Source organism: Colobus angolensis, unplaced genomic scaffold (genome assembly GCF_000951035.1).
Source record: "Colobus angolensis palliatus isolate OR3802 unplaced genomic scaffold, Cang.pa_1.0 Scaffold39, whole genome shotgun sequence".
Classification (NCBI taxonomy): domain Eukaryota; kingdom Metazoa; phylum Chordata; class Mammalia; order Primates; family Cercopithecidae; genus Colobus; species Colobus angolensis.
In genome coordinates, this window is record NW_012117265.1 from 49,625 (window position 1) to 72,961 (window position 23,337).

General features: G+C 56.5%; 1 protein-coding gene across 2 annotated transcripts in view; it reads right to left on the bottom strand.

Moving 5' to 3' along the window:
* NFIX (nuclear factor I/X (CCAAT-binding transcription factor)) overlaps positions 1–23,337 on the bottom strand; it is a 73,914-nt gene that overhangs the window by 10,490 nt on the left and 40,087 nt on the right. Inside the window, exons 3-9 of one of the 2 annotated variants that reach the window (XM_011954680.1) lie at positions 14,572–14,634; positions 14,202–14,276; positions 13,681–13,801; positions 12,075–12,211; positions 9,013–9,135; positions 5,864–6,039; positions 228–375 (exon numbers count right to left, since the gene is read on the bottom strand). In XM_011954680.1, the coding sequence (XP_011810070.1) occupies positions 228–375; positions 5,864–6,039; positions 9,013–9,135; positions 12,075–12,211; positions 13,681–13,801; positions 14,202–14,276; positions 14,572–14,634 (843 nt within the window). The remainder of the gene's footprint in view (positions 1–227; positions 376–5,863; positions 6,040–9,012; positions 9,136–12,074; positions 12,212–13,680; positions 13,802–14,201; positions 14,277–14,571; positions 14,635–23,337) is intronic. The other variant, XM_011954681.1, reaches the window with a different exon arrangement.

Consider the following 23,337-nt stretch of genomic DNA (forward strand, 5'->3'; position numbering starts at 1 on the left):
GCCCCGGCTGGGAGCAGCGGGCAGGGGGCTCGTGGGGTGCTGGCTGGTGCAACTGAGGCCCGGGAGGGAGGCTGTGGTTGGGGGGCTCGGCTCTGCTCTTGTCCATGGTGCTCTGGGTTGAGGGGCTTTGGTGGTGGGGAGGGGAAGGCTTTTCTTTTTGCAGTGGAGACTGTTTGGACGGGCCGGGGACGCTGGGCGTTGTGGTTTCGGTTTCATCGTCCACTTACAAGGTGATGGAGGAGTCAAGGCGGCGCCATCTGGGGCAGTGCTGGTGGATTTGGAATCAGGCATAGGAAGGGGCACAGGTCTGGCCACTGGAGGCGGCGGCGGTAGCAAAAATGACCCCGGGACTTTGCCCTGGCCGCTACCGTTGGGCTGCGAACAACATAAATAGAGTGACGCATGAAGGCACATCACACACAGACACACGCTCCCCTGCGCGGCCGCGCCAGCTCGCTCCTGAGAGCGGGCGCTCCCGGTGGAAGATCCAGAATCGGGTCCTCTCCTCCAGGGCACGGGATGGGTGAGGGTGTAAGGCCTCTATTTGGTCTCTCAGGTGTTTCTCTTTTTTTTTTTTTTTGGTCCTCTTTTGAAGTTGTGGGAGGGAGGGAGGGGTGTTCGACGGGTGGTTTGTTACTTCTTAGGGAAAATGTTTTAGGTACCAAAATATGCCACCTAGCAAATACGTGCAGCTGCACCTAGAACTCTCACACTCCTGAAGACCATCTCCTACAGCAGGAAAGATGAGCACGCTCACCCTGCTCCCCCGGTTTCCCAAAGCACATGCCTGCCTCCCTATGAGGGCTGTTGGGCTGAGCCAGTTCACCCAACCAAGGACGGCAGTCCTGCCAGCACCCACCCCACAACATGTCCTCAGGAGGCCACCAGAAGTTGGGGAGCTCGTCCTCGGCTCCAGCAGCCTGGGTCCTCGCTGCCTGTGGGTGGTAGGGCGCTGACCTGTTCTCTCAAGAATGGCCAGGGAAGAAAATCCGTTGCTCCCAGCTCTGCTGCCCGTGAGGTTCTTCAGGAGGACTTCCCTGTGGGACACCCTCAGACACCATGGATGCTCGGCCGCCAGGATGCATTCCTTGTCCTTTATGCCCTCATTTGCTTCTAACTGGATTTTCCCCTCCAGGCCCCGTGCATGGCCTTGCGTGGGTTGGCCTTCTGGCTTCAGGACACATAGGTGCCAAAGGACAGACAGAGGTGCCCCTGCCTCTCCCAGGCAGGTTCCCTGGAGAGACCTCCCTGGAGATTTGGGCACATACCTCCCGCTGCTCTGAACAGGACCCTGATGACCACTGAGGCGTGGGCTCAGGAAGGCCTGGCCTGTGCTTTTCATCCTAAACTGGCAACTCTCCTGTGGGATAGAGTTCCGCCCTTCTGGGCACCCAGATGCGAGACCCAGAGAGGATCCTGTGTACTCCTCCTCCTATCAGTGAGCAAGCCCCGAGGAACCCATCCCCTTGATGTCTCCAGCCAGTGCCTCCTTCTGTCCTCACTGATTTCAGCTGGATGATGACAATGAGCTGGTATGTGGGGCTCCCCTGTGCTGAAACTGTGGTTATCAGCTCAGGACCCTCAATGTCCAGCCCTGGACCAGGTGCGTTAGTTCTGTTGTGTAACTCCCGACCCACCCCAGAAAGCATCTGTTCTCACCCAGGGGTAATTCTGTCCCCCTCAAGGAGACACTGGCAATGTGTGGAGACACTTTCAGTTGTCACAACAAAGAGGCTGGAGGGGCTGGGTAGAGGCCAGGACGCTACTCGACGTCCTGCGGTGCACAGGACAGCCCCCACAACAAAGGCCCATCAGTCCAAGCATTAATAGGCCCGCCCTGGAAAGCCTTGACACAAAGGACGCTCTATTCTCCCTATTTCACAACTGAGGAAACTGAGGCTCTGGGCCATTAAATGGTTTATCCTAAGTCACCCAGCTGCAACTGGCCAGACCTGGAATTCACAGCCATGTCTGTCTGACTCCAGGGATGCTAGAATTCTTTACAGCAGACTCATCAATCCTCTCCCCAAAATCCACATCAGCTCAGGTTTCTCCAGTCTTCTGGAACCTTCCACGGCCCCAGCTACACCCAACATGAAGTCCAATCTCCTCAGTTGGGCATTCAAGGCCCCCATGGGGGATGCCTCTATCGGTCCGCCCCCTACCACCCTTCTGCACTTCCCATTCCAAACTAACCGGGGTTTCCAGAACACAGGCCGAGCAGGCAGGACTGCACGCTGGCTTGCTGTGGAGCTCTCTGTATGAAAAACTATTTCCCACACCCTTCGAGGCCTGCTCACAGAACCCTGTCCCCTCTGTGGGGACCAGCCAGATCCCCTGAATCACAACCTATCTTTCTCTGCCCTGTTCCTCTAGGACATTCTTGATCTCACTAGAACCTTCAAAACAGGCCACCCCCTCAATCCCTGCCAGCTCCCCAACGAGTCGGCAGAAGCATGCAGCACCCAAGTACCACAAAGCACGTGGGATCGACTTGTCCTTCCTGTTGCACTTTAAAGTCACGGAAGCCCAGGCTGGCCTATGCAGCGCACCCTTCTGAACTCTGGCTTCTCTGCTCATTGTTTTTTTTACCACTATGACCAGCATCTAGGTCTGACATATTGTCCCTCTAAATGGTTCCTTTGACCCATTCCTGCCCACTCCAAGGGTGACAACTCTCACTGGCCCTGACAAAAGCAAACAGTGGCTGCTGGTCCCTATATGTGTCCTGGGCTGGAGAACTTTTGTGCAGGTATTGTTTTGGAAAGGGACCCTCAGTTCCAGGTAACAGTGCAGGTCAGAGTGCGGAGGTTTGCAGCTCTGCAGAGAAAGGTGATGCGACGCCTCCCCTCATCTCCACGCCTGCCTAGAAGGAAGGAATGGGATGGTCTGATCACAGCCTCATTCCTCCTCTCCAGATGTCCTGAGCTCAGGCTTCCTGGGGGCTGGGACACAGAGGCCTTCCAAGCAACCCCAAGGCAGCCTCTGCCTTCCTTCAGCTTCAGAGCCTGTCTCCCCCAGGAGTATCTAAATTGTTAATCCCACCGATAATGCTAATCCCTGCCTGATATGGCCAGACATTGAAACCTGCTGATTTACAATATTCAGTTTCTAGATGTAAATTCCAACCAGGCTGGCATGTCTCAGCTCTAATTGTGGTACGGTTGAGGTTTTAAAAACCTCAAGGTCTTGCGACCGTGTAGTGCCTTAAAACCTCATGAGTTAGAAGCTAGAAGGAGCCTGGAAGCTGGTATAGCTCCTCACGTTTTTTTTTTTTTTTTTTTTTTTTTTTTTTTTTGAGATGGAGTCTTACTCTGTCGCCCAGGCTGGAGTGCAATGGCGTAATCTTGGCTCACTGCAATCTCCGCCTCCCGGGTTCAAGCGATTCTCCTGCCTCAGCCTCCCAAGTAGCTGGGACTACAGGCACACACTGTCACATCCGGCTAATTTTTTGTATTTTAGTAGAGAGGGGTTTTACCACGTTGCCCAGACTGGTCTCGAACTCCTGAGCTCAGGCAATCATCTGCCTGCCTCACCCTCCCAAAGTGCTAGGATTACAGGTGTGAGCCACCACGCCCAGCCTAAAGTTCTTCTATGCAGACATTTTCCTGTAAAACTGATCTGTGACTTCTGATTCTCAAGGAGGTTAGAAACAGCATCAGCATCACCTATGAAGTTGGGAAAAATGCTAATTCTCAGTCCCCACCCCAGATCTGCTGAATCAGTTGCTCTGGGGGTGAGACACAGCCATCTGTGCATTAGCCAGGGCTCTAGTTGACTCTCGCACATGCCAAGTCTGAGAAGCACTGCTTAACAGTGGCTGTAGTGCAAGCACAGCTGGGCACTGCCACTCCCTGCCCACTGGATCAGTGGTGAAGCCGGGCCCTCTGGCTCTCTGCAGCTATGCATCAGCCTTTTGTGTAGCACAGTACTGTCTCTAGCCTCCTCCCAGAAGCCAGCGGTGGGCCCCATCAAGCAGGCTCCTCGCTGAGCCCCGTCTCCCTCTCTTCAGTAGGATAGGCCACACAAGGAAACTCAGAGGTTGCTCCCCAGCTGGGCCACACTCCTTGCTTAATCAAGGTGCCTGTTTGCAGTTCCTGTCTGCAGTGTTTGGCAAGTGCCTGCCTCAGGAAGAGAAACTTCTAGGCAAAATGAGTCCTCTGTCTTTTTTAAAAACTATGGCTCTATATCAGAGTCCTCAATCTTGAACAGTCAAGTCAAGGGAAAGGCTCAGGACCCAGCCCTCAGGACCAGAGGCTCAGAACGGCCAGGGGACTAAATGACCCACTTTCTCAATGGTTCTGTGGTTAGGCTTGGCTACTTGGCCTAACCTGGTCTCTAGGCCAGCCTCAATTTGACTCCAAATCCTGGCTGCCTCGGTAGTTGAGAAAGCAGGTAAGGTAATGTTCCAGGCCTCTCTGCCACATATCCCAGACCCCAGGCCCCTTGGGGGCTGGGCATAGGCTGGTAGCTCCCCTTGAACTCTGCTGGTATCTCTGATGCAAGCACAGCAGCTGTCAGAGGTCAGGTCTGCTCTTCCCTCCATGACTCTAAAAGTGGACAGAGCTTGTCCAGAGAGGTGGGCGAAGCTACCAGTACACTAAGGAGCTGCAGAGTCAGCCAAGAGAAATCCTCGAAGGGCAAAGGGGGAAGGAAGACGAGGAGGAAAGCAGCAGGAGGGGAACAGGAGGGAGGGAAGAGGATTGGCTTCCCTTAAGGACAGAGCGAGAAGGCGGAGCCACAGCCCCGCCGCAAATCAATACACCAGCACTTAGCAAATGCTTACTCTGCCAGAGCACACCAAGGCAGCATGGGGCTGGTGGCAGCAGGCAGCCACTGGTGTGGACTTCCGGGATGCCTTTCCCCACCACAGCCCTTTGAGCATCCTCCCTGCCTGACCTCTCACAGCAGGCTTCTAGCCTGGGAGGGCAGGCTACAGAGGAGCTGGAGCTTCTCCTATTACAGCATGCTGCTGAGGCTCTGGACTTTTCCCAGAGGTCTAGAAACCTCCACATTCCAACCAGGGACCACTGTCCCACTGAAGGGTCATCTCTGGCCCACCACCTCCTGGGATCATTCTTTCGCTGAGCAACCCTGAGTTTCTGCTCCTCAGTGACAGAGAAGGGCTCCGGGGGGAGCCAGTGTGTCTCCCAGGGCTGAGGAGCAGCAGGGTTTCACTCTAGAACCAGGACAGTCCTGGGAAACCTTTGTTAAAAGTCTTGCCAACAGTGGTCTCCGTAGCAGCTATGTGGATCGGGGTTTTCCCTTGACACAGTGCTCCTCACTAGGGATAGTCTTGCCCTCCTGGGCACACTGAAATCTGGAGACTTTTTTTTTTATTATCAAGACTGGGGAGAAGGAGGTGTTCCTGGCATCTAGCAGGTGGAGGCCAGGGATATTGCTCAACATCCTACAGTGCACAGGATGGTCTCACACAATAGTGAATAAAAAGCCCCAAATGTCAACAGTGCTGATACTGGGGAAACCCTGGTCTAGAATCTAGCAAATCATTGCAGTTCCGAGGTTTAAGAGGAGCGCTGGGAGGTCGGAGCCCCGATCTGAGCTGGATCAAGAGTTCACTCCTGCTGAGGGGGCAAGGACCATGGGAAGGGCAAGGAGCCTGAGCAAAGGGGCCCAGATGCTGCCCCCACCTCTCTGGACCATGATAGACAGGCCCTGGCATAATACAGAGACCCCCGCCCCCAGACCCAGAAAATCGAGGCGTTTGGTACTACTGGCTCCCTGCTGCTCCAGCCCCAGGCGGGCTCCTGGCTTTTGGGCCCTCTCCCTGTGAGCCCTGAGACAGACAAGATAGATGTGGAGATGAGGCTGTAGCTGGGCTCCTGGGGCCCTCTGGACTCACCTGTCCGGTGGCCTGGCCCGAGCCATCCGAGCACACAAACTGCACAAACTCCTTCAGTGAGTCCTGCCCGTGGTGGTGGTGGTAGCGGATGGTCGGGTGCGTGAAATACGGGCTCGACTGCTGGATGATGGACGTGGAGGGGAAGTGCAGGGCTGACGCTGTGGCCCGGGGGCTCCCTGCATGCACGTGGGCAGGGAAAAAAGGGCATCAGGGCCAAGGAGGCAGCCAGTGGGAGGGATAGGAGAGGAGGGGAGCTGCAGGGCAGAGGGCTGAGGGTCCTGAGGATCCTAAGCAGGTGAGGCAGCCGCCACAGGCACAGAAGTTAAGGCAGCACAAAAAAAGTCAGTCATCAGAATCCATGATGTTTCAATGCAATATAAATAAATAAATAATAAAATCGGCAAACTAGGGTCCAAAGGCCAGTCATTTGTTTTTGTAAATAAAGTTTGATCACAACCAGCGCTGGGAGATTAGGATGAGGCAGAGGAGGCAGGGTAGGATCTTGTCTTTATTTTATTTGGCTTTTTAAAAAAGTATTATTATTATTATTTGAGACAGGGTCTCACTCTGTCATCCAGACTGGAGTACAGTGGCACAAACACGGATCACTGCAAGCGATCCTCCCGGGCTCACGCAATCCTCCCACCTCAGCCCCCCAAGTAACCAGCACTACAGGTGCATGCCACCATGGCTGGCAGATTTTTGCATTTTTTTTTCTAGAGATGAGATTTTGCCATATTGCCCTGGCTAATCTCAAACTCCTGGGCTCCAGTGATTCACCTGCCTTGGCCTACCAACGTGCTGGGATTACAGGCATGAGCCACTGTGCTCAGTCTAAATTTTTTTTTTTTTTTTTTGAGACGGAGTCTCGCTTTGTCATCCAGGCTGGAGGGCAGTGGCGTGGTCTCGGCTCACTGCAAGCTCCACCTCCCAAGTTCATGCCATTCTCCTGCCTCAGCCTCCAGAGTAGCTGGGACTACAGGCACCTGCCACTATACCCTGCTAATTTTTTGTATTTTTAGTAGAGACGAGGTTTCACCGTGTTAGCCAGGATGGTCTCGATCTCTTGACCTCATGATCCGCCCACCTCGGCCTCCCAAAGTGCTGGGATTATAGGGGTGAGCCACCGCACCCAGCCAAGATTTTTCAAATAGAAACGGGATCTTGCCCTGTCATCCAGGCGGGAGTGCAGTGGCGTGATCACGGCTCACTGCAGCCTCGAACTCCTGGCCTCAAGCAGTCTTCCTGCCTTGGCCTCCCAAAGCATAGGGATTACAAGCATAAGCCACTGTGCCCAGCCTCAACATTTTAAACCATTTTAAACAAAGACATGGCTGAGTGCTGTGGCTCATACTTGTAATCCCAGTGCTTTGGGAGGCCAAGGTGGGAGGATCACTTGATCCAGGAGTTGGAGGTCAGCCTGAGAAATATAACAAGACCCTGTCTCTACAACAAACATTTAAAAATTAGCCAGGCAGGGTGGCACACAGGAGGGATCACTTGAGTCTGGGAGTTCAAGGCTTCAGTGAGCTATAATCGTACCACTGCATTCAGCCTGAGTAATAGAGCAGGAAACTGTCTTAAACAAAACAAAACAAAACAAAAACAACAACGACAAAAAACACTGATGTGCTCATCATACCCTTTTTTCTGCAAAGTTTGCAAAGTTTGGATTTTAAAAACATATCCCATTAAAGTATTATTTATCTTGATGACTGAGTTGATACTTGCTGACACTCTGCACCTAAGGTGAGTGCCTCACTAGTCCTGCCTAATTCAGGCCCTGGGTGGGAGACTGGGTGGTGGATAAGAGGAGGCAGAGGGTTCCCTGGGGCTCTGGATGAAGACAAAGCCAGCGTCTGCTCAGGATGGCCATCTGACATATGCACACACATCTCCTGAGTGCGAGCTGGTGTGCACCCAGCCACCGCCACCTAGGCGGTGTTCACATGTGCTCAGCCCCATCACTCTCACACACGTGTCCTCACATACGCGTTCTTGCATGCGCAATTGCCAACCCAGACCAGGCCCCAGCTCTTCCCCCTCCCGTCTGTTTCCAATCAGCTCGCTCTTGCTCTCGGTTTCATTAGGGGGCTGAGGAAACTTGGCTTCTCTCTGGAGTTCATAAAAGCTGAGTTGGAGCCGGAGGAGCCAGGCCCGCGCCCTCCTGCTGCCTGTGCAGAGGGCCTGGGCTCCCCGCCCCCACCTTGCGGCCACCACACCCTGCCCCAGCACCGGTTGCCTCTGGGCTCCCAGCCAGGAGGCCCCAAGGAGGAAGCCAGGAGGTAAACCTCCTCATTTTCTGTGTCCTACATACAAGCCCAGGAGATGGCAGGCAGACACCGGGCCATGTCCAGAAAAAGTCCAGGCCTCTTGCTGCCAGGTGGGTGCCCAGAGAGGGAAGAAGAAAGTGAAGGAGTGACAGGGCTGAGGTCTCAGCTCCCACAGCCTCCTGCCTGATCCTATCTCCTCAGGGCGACCTAGGTGTTCTCATCCTGAGCACCTTCTCAGCTGGGACACTGAAGTCAGACTGCAGACCCATGGCAGTGGGCAGTTCCTTTTCCTGGAGAGCAGCCCAGGTACCACCTGTTCCCTAGACCCAGCCCTTCCTTTCTAGAAAGTGGCAGGGAGGCCCAGACAAGGGAGCTACTTGCCGCAGGAGCCTGGGCTCCTTAGGAGTACTCTTCTCCATCCAGGCCCCACACCAACCGGGGCTCATGCTGGGAAACAACCAGAGCCCGGGCTCAGCCAGGAGCTAGGAGAGAGGAGCCAGCAGGAGGGCAGGGGAGAAGGCTATGACTTCCCGCCCATAGCTGGCAGGACAAAAGGAGAACTGGGCCAGAGATGGGGAGGCCTTGGGACAGGCTTGTGTTGGATGTAGCACCCACGCACGCGAGGAATGAGAAGAAGTGGGAGGTTGCTCAGGAGCCAGGTGGACAGCCCAGGGGCCCAGCCTGGTCCTCCATGGGGTGCTACGTGAAGTAGGGGCCGGTTCCCATGCCCACCACATGGTGCTGCCGGACCACATCCTACTTGGAGAGCTTAGGGCTGTCACTCCGGGTCAGCCCTGGCTCCTTCACCTGGCCAGCTGCCCCTAGACACTCAGTCACCTCCCCAACTGCCCCCCTCCGGGGCCCCCCATTTCTCACCTGGTCTGACTCCAGCAAGCACAGGCAGCGGGTGGTGGGTGAAAGCCATGCGCGGGGAGCTGCCCTGAGAGGAGAGGGCACTGCAGAAGTCCAGCTTTCCTGACTTCTTTAGAGAAGCCGGGCCTGGGGGGAGGAAGCAGCAACACAGGGCAGATTTAGCTGGGCTGGGGTGGGCGCAGGGAAGGCGGGAAGCCAGCAGCTCGCTCCTTCTTTCCTCAGCCCCTCCCCACCGCCCCTTCCTCTACTGCTCCCTCCTGCTGCTCCTTGCCCAGTCCCAGGCCTTGTTCTGGGCCTGGTTCCGAGGCCCTGTGTGTAGGCCAGCCAAGGGGTGCTTCTGACCAGAGAGGAAAACGAGGCCCCTGAGTAATGTGGGGTGGTGTGTGCCAGGCAGGGGGTGAGCAAGGGGCCCAGCCTGTGCCCTGACAAGCAGGTAATGAAGTGAAAGGGTGGGATGCAGGACCGACATCAGGAAAGGAGTGCAGGAGGAACCCCAGGGTGCCAGCTTGAGAGCTGGGGAGGGGTAAGTTTGGGAGAGACAGGCTGAGGTCTATGCCATGGTGCCCTGGGCCATGGGAGATTCTGGTGGGAAGAAGCCAGGGCCCCGTTTAGGGAAGGGAACACACAGCCATGAGCCCTCAGGAGGGACACAATGCCCAACGAGACAGCAGGGACAGGGGCCAGAGGACCTGGAGAGTCCTCGGGCTGCTCAGGCCTAGCCGGACTGTGGAGGCAGAGCCAGAGGGGAGAGGACTCCCCCAGCCAGGGGACCCAGAAACTCAGCTACCACAAGATGGGTAATTTCAGGGCTCTGCCCTGCTTCTGGTGCCAGAGGTGTGGGTGGCATTCAGCATGAAACAAGGGCACAGAGAACACCTTGTTTGAAGTCTGTCTTTAGAAATTCATCTCTGCCCAGTGGCCACAGCATCCAAATGACAAAGCAGGGTCCCCAGGGGGCCAGGTTCTTCCATCTTGGGCTGAGCTTTAAGGTTGAGCCCAGGTTGGTGGGGATAAGGTAGAGTTGGGGCAGATCTCTAGAGCTACCATCCTTGGGGGACAAATTGAGTCAGTCTGGGTGAGGGGTGGAGGGGCTGCAGAACAGAGAAATAAAGAGCCATCTTAACTGCACAGGGAAGGGACTGGGGGGGGGGGAAGGGCGAACTCCCAGCAGCCAGCAGAGGTGTTATCTGGCGGCAGCTGTGTGCCACCTGATAGCTGGCACGGTGGGGAGGGGGGAGCATTCTACCAGCTGTGCACAGCTGTCCCCACGGCCGCACGGTGCCTCCCCAGCTGTTCCCTGTCCTGCAGCTGGGCTGCTTAATTGGCGATTTGTCGCAGCCCAGGGAAACAACACACAGCGGGGTGAGGGGGAAAGGGAGCTGGGGGTGCTGCAGAAGGATGTTGGGGGGCCGTGCGTGGCAGGACTGCCAGAAGGAGCAGAAATGCAGAAATGGCAGGCACAAAAGCAAACAGCCAAGGAGAGAGCAGGAGCCAGGAAGAGGGGAGGCTCCTCAGGAACTAGGTCTGGGCAGAGGAGCCCAGGAGCCCTTGCCCCAGGAGCCAGCTGCAGACACAGCTCTCTATGCACCCCAGGGGCAGTCCTTGCAGAAGGGATCACCTACTGAAACCCTGGCCAGGGACCCAGGATGTAGCCCAAGAGTCTCCCGGGCCTTCTCAACTCCTCTCTCCGCCTCTCAAGGCTCCCCTAGGGAAGCACGTGGCCCATGCTGGCCCAAGTCCCTGCCTGCCACGAGGAGACCCTGGGAGGGACCCCAGAGTCACACAAGGAAGCTTTCTCACAGAGGCCAGCCTCTGCTGGCCGTCTAGAGGGTCTCCAGCCTACTCCCTCAGCCTGAGGCCTGGAGGCAAGCCCTCCTTTTCTCCTCCCAGGAGGAGGAGAAGCTGCCAGAACTTGCATTTGTTCTGGGGCAGCAGAAAAGCAGGAGTGCCTCCCAGCCCCATCCCACTCCACCCCAGCCTCTGCCTGCCCACTTGGCCCTTCCCAGTAGGGGCATATCTGGAAACCATCACACAAAGTACTATCAGGTCAGACCCTGATCTTCTGGAGGAGAAGAATGATGCTCAGGGCCCAGGCCTGTCCAGAGCAGACATGCCCTGTGCACAACCCACACGCGTGAGTCTGCACTCCCAGGCCCTGTCACACCCACAGTGAGGATAAACACAGGCTGTACCACTGGCACATCAGCGGGGGGCTCCAGCAGCCAGCCTCCTCACACACGTGTGCTCATGCACATGCACACACACACACACGCACGTGTTACATGCTCTCTTCCAGAGTTCTCTCCAGGTCTGTCTGCACCCTCAGTCAAGAACAGAGGTGAAGGGGGGTGGGTTCAACAGGAAGAGGAGCCCTAGAGGGGACTGGGAAGGTCTGAGCTGGCTTCTTCTGTACTCTCTCCCCTTCGCTAGCTTCTCTGCCTGGCCTCAAAAGGACTCTGCTCATTTTTCACTAGACTCTGAGCCTCTCTCTGTAAAGCTGGGCCCTTGAGACCAGTGGTTCTCATCCTGGGAGGATTCTGTCCCACGAGGGGACGTTTGACAATGCCTGCAGGCATTTTTGGTCATCCAAACTGGGGGTGGTTTTGTTGCTGGCATCTTGTAGGTGGAGGCCAGGGATGCTGCTAAACATCCTGCCATGCACAGAACAATCCCCCTACACAGAATGATGAGCCCCCAGATGTCATGAGTGCCCAGGGTGTCAAACTGCTTTAAACCATGAGGCCACAGGGTGGGGCAACCTCTCTAGAGAAATAGCAGGAGGGGCTGTGGCCATCCCACTGTGGGGTACCAGAGGCTTAGCAGTCCCTCTGCTTCCCACCGCCATACCACAGGCTCTACTGCTGACTCTGACAGCATCCCTCCACGCCTCCACTCCCTTCCTTCAGCCTGCTCTGCCCTCCCTGGAAGATCAGGAGGCAAGAAAACAGATGGGCAATGTCCCCCGACAGGGGGACAACTGGTGGGAGGCTCACCAGGTAAACTCAGAGGGGGACAAAAAGGCTCTGGGCTTCCCTTGCTCTGCTCAGGATCCCCCGCACCCATACCTGCATCCACATCGTTGGGCCACCCGCTAGACTGGCTGCTGCCAGCTGCTGGGGAACGGCCTGTCCCGGGATAGAACACGTCGTCGACTGGGCTCTCCATCTCGCTGTCATCGATGGACTTGGGGCGCTTGGTGGTGCTGGGGAAGGAAGACAGGGTCAGATGGGCCAAGGATGGGCCGAGGCTCCAGGGAGTGACCAATTGTCCAGGCTAAAGAACTGCGCATGGATGGCCCTCTGGGTGGGAAGTGGTGCCGGCTGACAGCAGCATTTCTCGGCACTCACTGCTTGCCCAACTCCAAGATCAGCCCTAGGGCCTCTCAAGCCATCAGCTCCAACCTGCTCCTCTTCCTCAAGCCCCTTCCCGATCTGTGATGCCACGGTCCTCCAAGCTGCCCACATCAGAGAAGTCGGCAAAACCCTCAGCTTCCTCCTGTGTCCCACCTATGATTTCCCAGCAGCCCCCAGGGCTAGGGTGAGGTGAATGAGGTCCTCACAGGGACAAAAATGCCATAAACTCAGTTATCAATATAAATAATATTTTAGTCCCTTTTTTTTTTTTTTTGAGATGCAGTCTCGCTCTGTCGCCCAGAGTGGAGCACAGTGGCGTGATCTCTGCAAGCTCACTGCAAGCTCCGCCTCCTGGGTTCACAACATTCTCCTGCCTCAGCCTTCCCAGTAGCTGGGACTACAGGTGCCCGCCACCATGCCCGGCTAATTTTTTGTATTTTTTAGTAGAGATGGGGTTTCACCGTGTTAGCCAGGATGGCCTCGATCTCCTGACCTTGTGATCCACCCAATTCGGCCTCCCAAAGTGCTGGGATTACAGGCGCGAGCCACTGTGCCTGGCCTAGTCCCATATTTTTAAAAAATCAAAATGAATGCCAAAAATCTCACAATTAATATAAACACCCATGTTTAAAAAAAGAAAGCAGGGTGGACCATGCCCAGCACAACTTGCCCTGGCCAGAACCCACATCCCTGCCTCGAAAGCAGCTCCCTCCCTCTCCATGCCACCCCACCCTCCAGACCCTCCCCCACTCCAGCCTTTCCAATGGCCCTCCTAACTGGCTATCAGTCCCGCCCACACACACTGCTGCTGGAGAGAGCTTTCTGGAACACACACCCTCAGCATCCCCTGCTTAAAACCCCTCCGGGGTCCCCACTACCCAGGGATGAAGTCTAAATGCCTTCTTCTGGCCTCCAAAGCCCTCTGTGGGGTGGTCCCACCAGCCTATGTGGGCTGAACTGGGATAGAGGCTACCCTCTTCTCTGGAACATTTTCCCCACACTTCCCAACCTCCTCTGTGTCTCAGCTCAAATGTGACCTTCCCAAGACAGAGACCTTCTCGGACTCCCACTTCCAGGCAGAGCTATGTCTTGTGCGAGTTTGTGTCCCCAGGGCTGGGTGCTTCATGACAGCACAAAGCAGGAGCTCAGGGGGTGACTGCACATGGTGGACTCTAAAGTGTTAGAGCCAGTGCCCTCAATGAGAGGTGACATTCTGAAGCACCCCAGCCTTGGTGACACAGCTGACTATAGCCACTGGGAGGGCCCTGGCCCTGGGGGAAGTGGAGAGAAGATGGAAAGGCAGGGCCACTGGGCTCACCTGGTGGAAGGAGGGGAGGTGATGGACCGCCGCCCCAGGGTCACCTGGTTGATGTTGTAGTAGCTGGGACTCTCCAGGTCCGCCAGCGAGAAGTTGGGCCCTGATGCTGTTGCAACAGGAGCTAGGAAGAATGAGAGGGTGATGAGGTTTGGAGATGCGGGGAGGCCTGATGGGGTCTGTTTTGTTGTCATGAACGGCTTCCCAGAAGCCCAGAGTGGGGCCAGGAGATGGGAGAAAGAGGGCCATCTGGGCTGCTGAGGAACCTCCTCCCAGCTAGGGGGTCACAGGAGAAGAGCCTTTGGTTGTGACTTTTTCTTTTCCTTCAAAGCAATGGAGATTGGAGACAGGCCTCTCTGGAAGACTCTACTGTACCCAGCCCAGCACCAGTAGGGCCAAGAGTGTCCCAGAAAGCATCTGTCCCCATCCAGCTGCCCTAAGACCCCATTAGGAGGACATCCCATGAGGTCCCACCTCCTCATTTTCAATCCCCATCCCTGGCCTGGAAGGAAGGACTCACTTACTCTGTGATACTCTCACCAGCTCCGTCACATTCCAGACCCCGGAAGTCACAAAACAGTCCTGGAAACTTAAGTGCCCTGAAGAGGGGAAAGGATGAGTGAGTCAAGACAAGGCCAGGAGGGGGCTGCCTGGCTATTTCCAAAGATCTTCCCCACTGTTGACTGTCCCTCCCAAGTCCTGTTTCCAGCTCCAGGCTGGCCTTCAGGTCTACACTGAGATGCTCTAGGTGTGCCCCCATCCCCTCAGGACAGCAGGCTAAGCTCAGTCAAGGGACAGCTGAATGAAGGGGAAAAAGTGAGGGTGGCCAGGGTAGGGGAAGGAAGTGGAGGGGCATGAAGGACAAGGGCAGCTGGGCAGGTCGGGGGCACTGACCGTTGGGCAGTGGTTTGATGTCCGCATCTCCTTGCTGGTTTGAACTATCTGATTGTCCGGATTCTGCAGGAGACACAAAGGGGAGGATGTGTCAGGAGCAAAGTTCCCCACAAGCACCAGCCAAGCATTGGCCCCTCCAGCATGGTGCAAGAGCAGGGAGGGCCCACCCTGGCCACAGAAACCTTCACCCCACTCTCTCCCTAAACCAGCCCCGGGAGGCTCAGGGAGACCCAAAGCGGGGAGGAAAGATAGGCTCAATGCAGGTTTCTCAGCCTCAGCACTGATGACATTTGGGCTGGATTGCTCTCTGTGGTGGGGAACAGCCTGTACATTGTAGGGTATCTGAGCAGCATCCCTGGCCTCCACCCGCTAGATGACAGTAGCACCCCAGTTGTGACAACCCAAACTGTCCCGAGACATTGTCCACTGTGCCCTTAAGGGCAAAGCCACCCTCAGGCAAGAAGCACCGGCCAAGAGTCAGGAGCAAGGAGGGGTCCCAAGAGAGAAGTCAGAGACTCTCCCTCTCCACAGTGGGGACAGACCCAAGGGTCCCCCATCCCCCACCCAGCTCCAGCTCCCAGAGGAGCATCCCGTTCCCTAACTTGGTTAATTGAAGCCATTCCTGTCTGCCTGCGCCTCCCCCACCTCACCTTTATGCTCACAGGCAGTGCCTGGCAACCCAGAGGGGGGAGGTTTGCCCTGACGCTGTCGCCCGCTCTGTGCCAGCCTGTCTGGGCTGTCTCATGCCCCGGTGCCACAGCTGCTCAGAGGGAGCCCCGAGACAAGGGCTCATTGTGCAGTGGGAGCTCACAGAGGACTGGGGGCAGGGTGGAGTGTGTGTGTGAATATTTTGCTGAGCTTGGGAAAGCCCCCCACCCCCGTCCCCCTGGTCCTCAAAGCTTTGTGTGCCAGGGGCGCAACGGGGACCTCCAGAATGCCTGCCTGGGCATGACAGCTGGTGAGAGGGTGGTGGAGGGGGGCCAGGCAGGTTGTGGGGCAGGAGGAAGCCAGGCATTTGGTGAAGAATCAGCTGCTCACAGGGGGACCACATGGGGGTGGCATCTGAAAACCTTGCCTTGGTATTGGCCAGGGCTTTGCCCAACTTTAAAGAGCATTCCTGCCTCCTGGGTCTCGCCACCACCCTGATTCAACCTGCTGGCCCCCACCAGAAAGGAGGTTCCCAAAAGGTGACATCACCCCTAGGGTTGGGGTGAGGGACCCCATCAGTCACCCAGGAGGCAAGGAACAGAGCTAGGTGCTGGGGCTGGATGACAGGATGCAGCCCACCCGGGTGGCACCCCTGCTTGCAGCATGAGGGCCCCACCACGTCTGGGGCTGAAAGCACTGGCACGCTCCAGGCTACCTGCCTTAATGTAACGGGTGAAAAAGGGTGACTGTTTCAGGCCCCACTCCCCGTCCACCCCATCCCCACTTAACTTTGATTTTTTAATTCCAAAAAATAAATCCTATTGTAGCGAGTCAAGAAAAAGTAGTTCTTTTTAATATAGAAAGTGCTAACAAGTGCTTTTAATATGGAAGGATACACTTCACCACCTCTGGTTTGGGGTGTATCCTTCCATACCTCCCCTTTCGCTCAGCCCTGGTGATATGTTTGGCAAAAGAGGTTCCCACCCTGAGCCATCTCTTTGTTAGTGGCACTCTCTGCTCTGGAGGAAGCCCACCCGTGTTCCCTGAGAGGGCAACCTCTCTGTGCCATAGCATGGTATGAATGTGAACTTTCTTGACAGTACCTCACTCTCTCACCTTGGCCCATTGCTGGGTTTCTGGGTCTGATTTGAGCCCCAGCCGGTCCGGGAATGGCAGCCAAGTGGTCTACGGAGCAGGCAGCCCGCCCGAGGGCCTCCTCAGACCCCAGGCCTGTGGCTGCTCTAAATCATGGCTTGGGAAGGGCACAGCCTCACAACACATGTGCAGAGGTCAGCGAGGGGCACATGGTCCCCACTCTGCTGCCCAAGGGTCTCTCTGCTATGAACCCCACACATCCTAGGGACAACTCGGTCCCCAGTAAGCCCTCCAGAGATGGATCAGTAGAGTCAGGGGAAAAAGCAGGAAGCCTCAGAGTTCACCCCATGGGAGCGGTCCCAACCCACTGCAAAAGGCCAAGTGGAGATGGTAAGCCATGTGCCTGTGCACACGCATGTGTGGATGCACACGCGTGTACCCAGCCCAGGGACAGCCGAGAAGGAACCCGACAAAGAGATGGAGGTGGGCCAGCGACTGAGGCAGAGACAAATGGGGCTCCAGGAGAGCGCGACAGGCAGGAAATCCTTCTAAATCAGGACACAGCCCCAAAATGTTATTGCTGTTATTACTATTAGCTCTGTGTAAAGGAACAAGAGGGAGTGAGGATCCGGTGTGAGCAAGGCCCCTGCCACGCGCCTCCGGGCGCTGCTCCGGGCGCTGCTGGCAGCCATTTTAGACCTTGGCAGCCATCTTACGGCTGGCGGCCCCAGCCGGAGGCCCACAATGCCGCCACCGCCGGCCCCTGACATGCTCAGCTCAGCTCCAGGACAAAAGGCAGAGACATGGGAAATCTGGACCCAGGCTCAGAGGCACAGGAGCCAGGCCTGCGGCCGGGGCAGCTGCAGCCAGGGCCCCACTGATCTGCTCAAGTGGTGTTCCCCTTCTCCCCTCTGGCCAGCACAGCGAAAGGAGCAGGGAAGGCTGAGGCCAGGAGCGGGGGACACCACAGCTCTATTCAAAGGTGGCTGAAGTCCTCACGGGCCATCTCAAGGCCCAGGGCCTTAACTAGCTCAACAAGAGTAGACCCCTGTCCCGAGAGGGCAGCAGGTACCTCGGGACACCAGGGACGTAACAGGGGAAGGTCTCTGAGCACCCTGTCAGCTCAGGGATGTGCCTTGGATAGATGGAGGAAGGCTGGCAAGAACTAGCAAGTGGCTGCAGGGCCTAGAGAGACCACTAGGTCCATGGTGGAAGGGCTTCTGGGGAGGCAAAGACATGTCCTGCCCACCAGAAGCGCAATGGGGGCCAGCTTTCTTACCTGGTGGGCTCTCTAGGGAGCCTTGCCTTGAGGTCTGGGCCTGCTCTGGACAGCCCCCCGGGCGACAGGAGCTACAGAGCATCTCCATGTCGTGACTGCCTTGCCTGTCTGGGCTCCCCGGGGGAAGGGATAACCCCGGTATTTGGGACAGAGAGGAGGAAGGCCCCTTTAGGATGCCCCTCCCCAGGCCCTGCCTCGTGGCTGCTCTGCTTTTATCTGGCAGAATGGGGCTTATCACAGCCACCAGCTGAACAAATACACAAATCCACGGTTAGTGAGGAAAAACACTCTGCCTGAACTCTTTATCTCCTGTTCACAGGCCCCGCACACTGCCCACTGCCAACAACACAGGAGGGGACCTGACTGCAGCACGGCAGGGCTCTGTTCTCCGCTATGAAGGTGGAGGGCGGCCTCCCGGACTCTCGCCGGGCCTCCCACTCAGTCTCCACGCTCCATCTCTTGGCCACCCCCCTTCTTCCCTCCTCGCCCCTGAGCCCGGCGTGGCTCTCCCCTGGCAGTCCCTGCCAGGCAGGCGTGCATGAGTGAGCCCCTGCCCACAAGGGAGCCCCCTCCAGAGTGTGCTCTCTCACTGGGGACAATGGGCCAGCTGGTGGCCTATGGACCAGTGGAGGGGCAGGGACAGTGTTGGCTGGCACAACGCAGGCAGGTGCCGGGCTCCATCTTTTATCTTTTATCCTCTGTCATCGGCCCACGCCCCCGAGGGCTGTGTCTCTGATTCCTCAGTCTTCTGGGGCCACGTCCCCTGGAAGCCTTTCTGGCCTCAGGCTTCTCTCCAGCCTGCTTGCCAGCCAGTGAGGACATTAACTGCATACCTCCAAGTTCAGGGCCACCCAACCACCCTCCCAATCACTTCAGGGACTGTGGCTCCCGGTGCTTCCTGGAGAGACTGGTTGGAGATGGGATAGAGTGGGTGCTGCTGCTTCCCCTCGCCCCACACCAACTCAGAGTTTCCCTCCATGCTGGTGCTGGGAGCTGGAGAGATCTTTCTGTGCTCTCAGCTGCTTTCCACTCGGCCCATCAAATGCAGCTGCCTAAAACCTGAGCCCAGTCGCTGTGTCCAACAGGTGCCTTGGCCAGGCTAGCATTCGAAGTCCCTGGTTTCTGGGCCAGGCTAGGGGAGGGAGAGTATCTCAGAGCCCACAGCTCATTCTCGATGCTGTTTGGGGGTGTCAGGCTGCCTCGTGTCACACAAAGACGCAACTCTGCTGGTTGTCCTTCTCTGGGGACCTGGGCTACTCATGAGATCCATGTCTCTGAGGCAGAGGCTTCCCCTGCCCATGGTTCTGGCCACTTTGCAGACATCTGGAAGGGAGGGCTATGAAGGAACAGGTGATAAGACTGGACTCTGTCTCCGCATGGGCCCAAGTGGGCTCTGTTGAACGGGATTTGGCTCCAGGTTCTTTGAAACGGGATTTGGCTCCAGGTTCTGGGGCCACTCTGTATTCATCTGCACACCACGGGTCATTCCCCAGCATCAACAGCTTGTGGGCTGGAGGCCTCTGGCAGTGCCCAGCCCAGAGCCAGCCTCAGCCAAGTGGCCACTCTGGGCCCCTCTCTTCCTTGGGGGCCCCTCAGTATCCCCTGGAACAGTCACAAAGTTCCCCTGCAAAATTTCCCTTCTCACACCCACACCAGCTCCCCTTCTTAGCCCCTGGAACAAGTCCCCACCTTACTTCTTTTATGCAGCTCTTTGCCTTTCCCCTTGGATCCCCATTTGTGATCTTACTTCCCTGTCTCCCTTGGCTCCTCTCCCTCTGTCCTTCCTCTGCCTTCCCCTCACCTCTTCAGCACCTCCCTGTCTTCCTTCTGCTGTTTGCAGGCACGTGTGCTTGTGCCTGCTTCCAAGAGGACTCTGCCTCTTCAGTAGGGCTCTGGAGGGGAAGCTCCAGCAGCCAGGAGGAGCCTGGGGTTGCATATAAACTCCAACTGACAGCATTTTTTTTTTTTTTTTTTTTGAGACGGAATCTCACTCTGTTGCCCAGGCTGGAGTGCAGTGGTGCAATCTCAGCTCACTGCAAGCTCCGCCTCCCGGGTTCACACCGTTCTCCTGCCTCAGCCTGCCAAGTACTGGGAACTACAGGCACCCGCCACCAGGCCTGGCTAATTTTTTGTATTTTTAGAAGAGACGGGGGTTTCACTGTGTTAGCCAGGATGGTCTCGATCTCCTGACCTCGTGATCCACCCGTCTCAGCCTCCCAAAGTGCTGGGATTACAGGTGTGAGCCACCGCACCCGGCTGCATGATTTTAGTATAATATTTTTCCAGCTACAGATGGGGAGATAGTTATGGCTCCCACTAGGGTGAGGGAAGAATTCCTGCTGGCTACAGCCAACACTGGCCTCAGCTCCCACTCGAAACAAACTTGTGCTGTGAAAGGAGCCACGTATAATTTGCTGGCCAATTGCCCCCACGGACTTTGGCCTAACAAATTTTATGGAGGCTGAGGGGCGTGCACAGATTTGGCTTTAGCTGAACCCACATATGCATACCCAGGCATGTGCATACACTTGGATGCACACACTCATATTCTCAGACACACACACACACACACACACACACACACACACACACACGGAGGTGCCACTAGCCACTTCTCGCTGTCAAGAAAGGGTGGAGTGAGATGGTACATCTGGAGCCACCAGAGAGGAACCCCCTTCAACTCTGCAGGAACCGCAGGCCTTTGGAAATGGGGAGAACAGCCCTTGGGGTGTGCCTGCCCATCCCCTGGCCCTCCCAGGCCTGACGTTCCAGAAGCAAGTGGGGGTACATTCTGTTCTGGGGGTGCCTCTGGACAGCTGCAACACCCCATCCTCTGAAGGGCTGATGCGATTCTGGGGCCAATCACTGGCCCTCCCAGCACTGCACCCACCTCCTACTTCTCTCCCCCTTCCTCTGAGATTCCGGAGCATCCAGGGCACGGGAAACCCAATCTCAAGGGGAACCAGAGGCCCCGCCTGTAGCAATCAGAGCTGGAGAATGTAACTATTGTGCCTCCTGAAACCCAAGTCTGAGAATCTGAGACACCCTGAGGAGGGGAATGGTGGATAGATGGGGGGCTGAGGGGACGGGTCACAGAGGGGTTCTCCCCGTCTCAGCAAACACGAGACTCAGGGGACCGAGGAAGTCCTTGAGAATGCAGGGCAGCCAGAGGGCAGACGGGGGGGTGGAGGGGGTGGGGTGAGGCTTGGCCAGGGCCTGGGCCCACGGGGCTTCTAGGGTCTTCCTCTCCTTCTCTCCATTCCTCACCTGCCCCACCAGCCACCAAGCATGTGCGCACACACATGTGCACAGACACACACACGCACACACACATCCTGGAGTCATCCTGAGGTGGCAGGTTTTTTCCTCCTCTGTCATCCCTAGAGTCTCACGTGGTTTAAAGCAGGAGCCTCAGCAAGAAGCATAGCCCTCAAGCTGTGGGTGGGGGCAGGGATAAGGACAGGGGAACATATCACCCCATTATTGTCCTCTCCCCTTTCCTCATTCCCTCCCTGCTCATAGGTCCAAAGGGGCTTCCGCCTTTGACTTGACTGACCTGCTGGAGATGGGGGAAGAGGACATGGCAGAGGGGGTAAGTGACAGGAAAGAGGAAGAAACTGAGTCACACTCACACGTGGTCTAGGCCTGCTCTGGCTGCCGCTAGGGCCTAGGCTCAAGGAAAGCCATTGTGGGGGTAGGGGCGGTAGGGAAGGCACAGGAACCTGGTAGATGAAGGAAGAGCCAGCATCTGGATGGGACATTCCCCTCTCCATCTCCTGACCCCAGGAAGAACTACTTTCTCCATTCCAGTGCATCCCGGCCTCTACGGGTGCCCCTGGAGCAAGGGCCAGGCCTGGCTACTGCAGGACTCACAGCTCGGCAGTGAGGCTTCAGGAAGCGAGGAGAAAGCAAGTCCATCAGCTTATCTTATACCCAGGAGACCAGCAGAGCAGTCTCACGCTTCACCTGAAAGCCTCAGGCCCCTCGCGGTGTCGAGGTGAAGAAGGCCTGTCTCCTACAGTCCTTGGTTGCCTCCACTCCCCATGTGGAGACGGACTCCTAGCCAGAAGCCTTCCAGCCACACAGCCCATCACTGCCTCTCTCAGAAAATGAGACAGGTGTTCCTAAGCTCAAAATTTTCCTCCAAGAAAACAACAGAACTCCCACCTCCCTTCCATCCCCAGCAAGTGGCCCTGGAACCCTCCAGGGAGTTTTTTTGGTGTGAGCTGCTCAGCATTCTCTGCCCGGCTCCGGTTCATTAGCAGCTGTCCCCAGCCCAGGGAGAACTCCTGGAGATGGGCCCAGGCATGGAACAGTGGGAGAAACCAGGAGGCACTGGGGAGCTGAATGCTCAGTTGCTCTTCCCGAAGGGATGACAGGCAGTGGCTAGCAAAGGAGAGAGAGAAGGGATATGCCCCTGGTGCAGAGCAGAGCACCCAGCAGGTGGACAAAGGCCCATCTGCCAATGGCCACTCCAGGACCAGCCCAACAAGTTAATAAATGAGACCCCCAGTCACAGCGGCAATGAGACATGCGAGTGGGCCTGCAGGCTCCCCCTAGGTCTGCCCATGGCAAGGTGACCCAGCACCAAACCTGGCACCTCAGACACCTGACTATGGAGGGAACAAGTGGACCCAGGGCACGGCGGCAACACTGTCTGGGGTGTTTCAGAGATACCTGAGGCAGGAATTCTCATCAGAGCAGAAGAGATTGAAGATGACAGGCAAAGAACAGGCAAAGAAGAAGGCAAAGAAAAACATCTTGGAGAGATGGAGAAAGGCAGGAGCCACTGCTTCACCTGTCCTCTGAGCCTGCCCTTGGCCTACCCAGGGAGGTGCCCTTGGTCTGGAGCCTGTGTCCACTGAGGGGGTACAACACGGTGCTCTACCACTTTGGATACCCTGTCCTGGGTGAGCTGGCCTTGCCCTAGCAAACAGGGGCCGAAGGGGGCAGGCTGAAGTGGAGGGTAGGAGGAGGAAGGAGGTGGGTGGCCAGCAACGGCATACTAGGGCTCCCCCAAATTCACATCCATGCTCCAGAACCTACCAGCCTGTGACTTTGGCCAAGTTATGAACTGTTTCCTCATCTGTAAAAGGGAGATAACATCTACCATTAGCATTCCTGGGTGAGGAATAAATGAGAAAATATGTATAATAAGGTGCTTAGCTCAGGGCCTGGCTCATAGTTGGGGCTACATAAACGTCGCCTGTCCTTCCACCTGGATTACTATTTTCCTTTATCTCCATTTGCTGAACGCTTATTCCTCCTTCTCAACTCTATTCAAATGCCACCTCCCACCCTCGGGGGGAAGCTGTGGCTGACCCTCAGCTCCCCTCCCCAGGAGCTCATGCTCTTCAGTACATGGTGAGTGTGTCCTAGATTGCAGTTTTTGGTGTCCTGACCCAGAGACCACTGCCAGTGAGCAGAGGGGCTCCCTTGGGGCCTGGCCTACTACCATCTACAAAGAGCAACGGGGAGGCTTCTCTGTAAATATAATGGCAGAACCTGGGCTGACACCCGTACAGACATGTCCCTCCCCACATCAGTGTGCAGTAGCCATCCAGTGGTCTCAAGACAGTCACTATACTAGAAATGGGGTTGGGGGAGAGAGGGCCAACAGGGCACAGGGAGGATAGAGCTTGTCCCCCCAGACTCTGGGAGTGCTAGGCCCAAGGCCTGCCCAGCCCAGCCCAGCCTTATAATACAAAGAGCTGAGAAAACCAGGAGCACAGGCACAGGCCCCT